General features: G+C 37.3%; 1 protein-coding gene across 1 annotated transcript; it reads right to left on the bottom strand.

Annotated features, from left to right (window-relative positions):
• Nucleotides 1-561: 561 nt before the first annotated feature.
• Nucleotides 562-2,303, bottom strand: LOC134756259 (uncharacterized). The gene has a single exon (XM_063693085.1). The coding sequence runs from the start codon at nucleotides 2,243-2,245 to the stop codon at nucleotides 563-565; it is 1,683 nt and encodes a 560-aa protein (XP_063549155.1). The 5' UTR covers nucleotides 2,246-2,303; the 3' UTR covers nucleotide 562.
• Between the last annotated feature and the right edge of the window lie 1,592 nt (nucleotides 2,304-3,895).

Raw genomic sequence — 3,895 nt, 5'->3', positions numbered from 1 at the left:
TCTTTTATTTTTATTTTTATTAAATTCAGAAGTAGCACGATTAACTCTACTGTACCTTAGTGTACCTATCGTCTTAGTGTGTGTAGGTACCTAAGTAGCTATATTTTCCAGATATAATTATATTCCGTTAATATTCATGCTAAGGTTCATGTAATTTAAGCATGCCATTTTACAATAAAAGCGTAACTTCGATTGTATGGGAGCGGTTTTTTGGCGGCGGGTACGCGCTAGGCTAAGGTATAGATAGACAAAACTGTGACTTCATGACAATTCGATTACCCACGCACACATAGTCCCACGCACACACTCGAGTTGTGAATGTGTGCTGCTAACTAAAATGAGCGACCTAACTCTTGAACTTATTATTGTTGAATTTATCGGAACGAAAAATAAAGTCTACGATGACAAGCAAAGGTAAGCAAACACAAAGAAAACCAATAGGAACTCGCAAATTTATTACAATACAACCGCGCCAAAACAATTCACGCAACTTTCACAAAGGCATAGTTGAAAGATTGTTCCTCTACTTTTGGGCTTTGCCCTCGTTGTAGTCGTTGTCCCTTTAAGGGACGTGCCCCTTCTCAAATAGAGTGCCAAGCTCTCCATAGCGTCGTTCGGCTTCAAAATCCTCATTTACGTCATTTTTCCTGAAAACCTTGTTGCCTTGGAATACAGAAACAGAAACTTCGCTGTCTGAGCGCTGATTTTTATTTCTTCTATGCAATGTTCTCTTAGGAAAAAATGGAGTATAAAAGCCATAGGAATCATTACGAATGCCCGACGCTGCTTGAAGTATTGATGAAACTGCCATTTGATCTTCGAGTCGTCGCTGGATAGCGGTGGCTTGCATATTTGCAACGATATTTTGATATTTCGCTTCAAGTTTGCCTACAGCTTTTTTTGTTTCATCCTGACTGTCACCGGCTACGTCATTGATGATTTGAGCTCTTTGCCTGACTAATTGGATTTGAAGCGAACATTCTACTAAATGTCTCTCTCGCTGCCATAAAGCAAGCTTAGATTCATACGCTCTGACACATTTCATCTTGGCTTTCTCCATTTTGATAATACGGTTTTGCAATATGTGATTTTGTATTCTAAATTGCTCATCCTGTTCTTCATTAGGCCTATCTAACAACTTATTTAAAATTGATTGCAAATTTTCCGTACTAAATTTGTTTTGCGCTGATAGGCGTAATATCTCTGTTTCTTTCTGCTGTATAATTTTATCTTTCTCTGCAATAATTTCATCTTTTGATATGTTCATGTCTCCAAGCTCTTTAATTTTAATTTCATATTGTTGTTTATGGTATTCCAGTTTATTTTCAAATATCTGTCTGTTTTCTTGTTTAATAATTGATTTGATATTGATTAATTCTAATTTATGTCTGGCTTGAATTTCTTGAATTTCTTGATTTTTCAAGTTATTCAAATTATCGATAAATTCTTGCATACTTTGGACTTTATCTATTAGCGCGTTCCTAACATCCTTTTCTACTTTTAATTTTATTTTCAAAGAATCTAAAGTACTGTTGCTATCAGGCAAGCGCATATAAAGGGTGGATGTATTAACTTTTTCTTGAAATTCACCAGCACTATCGTCTTCACTTGATTTTTCTTTCATTTCTTTTAGTTCATGATGTAAAAATGTATTTTGCTTTTTAATTTCTTGCAATTTTGAAATAATGTTATGAGTGCGATATCTGTAAGTTTCAGGTACCTGTAATTCTACATGTGGCTTTATCACACTTGGATGTTGTTGGTAATAGCTAGTTTGTTGAAAAGACAATTTCTCATTACTCTCTGTTGCGGTGGTTTTACTATTTATCATTGTGGCGAGCTTCTTGTCTAATTCTACTGAATTGTGAAATGGATCTACAGTTTGTGTTTTCAAAGATTTATTTAAATGTATCACATTACTTGCGTCTTCACAATCGAAAACAAGACATTCGACTTCAGACGACGACACTTCACTCAACGTTGGTTCATTGATAGGCAGCAATTCTTTATCTGTAGGTTCTTCCAAAAACGGCTTATCAAGGATTCCTTTCGAGAGTTGGTAGCAAAGTGTGACTATATATTTATTGCGGATGATTTTTTCGTGACCCTTACAAGCACAAAGTCGTTTGATCCATGCACTGCAAGTAGAAGCCATATCTCGATCCTTAAGTTGAGATATATGTGGCTGCATAATCTCTAAAAACTGTTCATATTCCCGGTCAAGATGTCTTACATTTTCGTCCATTACTGCAAAAACAATTTTGTCGGATGTTCAATTCTTCCTGATTTTGTCATAACTATGACAGATTTGTGACATGACATTAGCATTGAAAGAGTGAAGGTAAACATATCTTTGAGGTAGGGCCTCATTAGCACAATCTAAAGCGTTAAAAAAGCGCTTTAATCCGTCCGCACGCTGAATTCGATTTAACGACCAACCCTTAAAGTCGAAAATCCAACAACGCTTAATAAAAAGCGCCACCGCTATCGTGTGAGTCCTAATACCAAATTTTTTAGGGTTCCGTACCCAAAGGGTAAAAACGGGACCCTATCACTAAGACTCCGCTGTCCGTCTGCCCGTCTGTCCGTCTGTCTGTCTGTCACCAGGCTGTATCTCATGAACCGTGATAGCTAGACAGTTGAAATTTTCACAGATGATGTATTTATGTTGCCGCTATAACAACAAATACTAAAAAGTCCGGAACCCTCGGTGCGCGAGTCCGACTCGCACTTGGCCGGTTTTATTTTAAGGTTCTTTTACCGGGGTATTTGCTGTTTGCAGGGTATATTATGATGGTTATATAACTTTTTATAAGTGACTTAATTTTTCCTATTTTTGAACTTTTTTGCATAATCAATTGAGATTTAGGTATATATTTCATTCGTTTGAGAAAGCAATGTAACAAAAGAAATGCAACTTTATTTGGTTTATGAAAGGTTTTAATTGGATTGAAACAGTGTAGGTACATTGAAAGCACATTGGGCCTTTTGACTCCTCTACAACTCTACACGATGGCGCAGCGCTGGGCCAGCGAGATGGCCATGCGATGGTCGAAAGCACGCACTATGGAATGGGCCACGTGCCAATGGGCCATATGCGTACGCGCCATCGTTGGCGCGCTACCTTCGATGTGCCGATGAAAAACCGACACCGTGGCCATACCATCGCAAACGTTATTAAATGTCAACGAGCCAGGACAATAATGAGCAACAATCCGGGAATTGTATCGCAACTAACTAACAATGGACAATGCTTGCTTCTCAAAACATCATTTCTGGAGATTCCTTCATTCATACCACTGTTGTGGGAGGAAAATGAATCAGAAGTGTGCATTGTGCAACATTTAATACATGTTTGTTTATTAGCCGGGTACTAACAGTGTAGAGGTATGTTATGCGTTTGACGCCAAGGTACAATAGTTACTTTTGTTATACAAGGGGCTAAATTGTTGGATAACCTTTATTTCGCCACGTCAATGAAGTAATAAAGTGTCATCAACGCCATGTCAGAAATTGCACGTAAACAAACCTGACCAAAACCACGACTTGATATGAAGTCGTGTCGTGTGGGGTACGGAATGTACTGACTTTATTTTATGTGCTAAATAACCTTTTAACCAACGTTTGTACCTAACTATTTACTGTTTCCAAAGGGATTAGGTGACTTACTTATAAATAATACCCGCACTTTATAAACATTATAAATTCAAATTTCTTAAAGATAGCGCTCAGAGAAATTTACTGAACAATAGTAAATAAATATCAACGACGGAAGCCTTTATAAGTTTCACAATTTCCTCGGGTATTTAATAATCGATCGGAGCCTTAAGGCGCTTACAGATCCTTAAGTCCTTCTCAAAAGAAACTCATTATAAATTCGTATTGCTTATACTAC

Source organism: Cydia strobilella, chromosome 3, assembly GCF_947568885.1.
Source record: "Cydia strobilella chromosome 3, ilCydStro3.1, whole genome shotgun sequence".
NCBI classification, from domain to species: Eukaryota; Metazoa; Arthropoda; class Insecta; order Lepidoptera; family Tortricidae; genus Cydia; species Cydia strobilella.
The sequence above is the reverse complement of the archived record's forward strand: the minus strand, read 5'-3'. Positions and strand labels throughout refer to the sequence as shown.

Bases quoted from the DNA above. Each gene is read 5' to 3' on its own strand.
- LOC134756259 (XM_063693085.1), bottom strand. From the start codon at position 2,245: ATGGACGAAAATGTAAGACATCTTGACCGGGAATATGAACAGTTTTTA.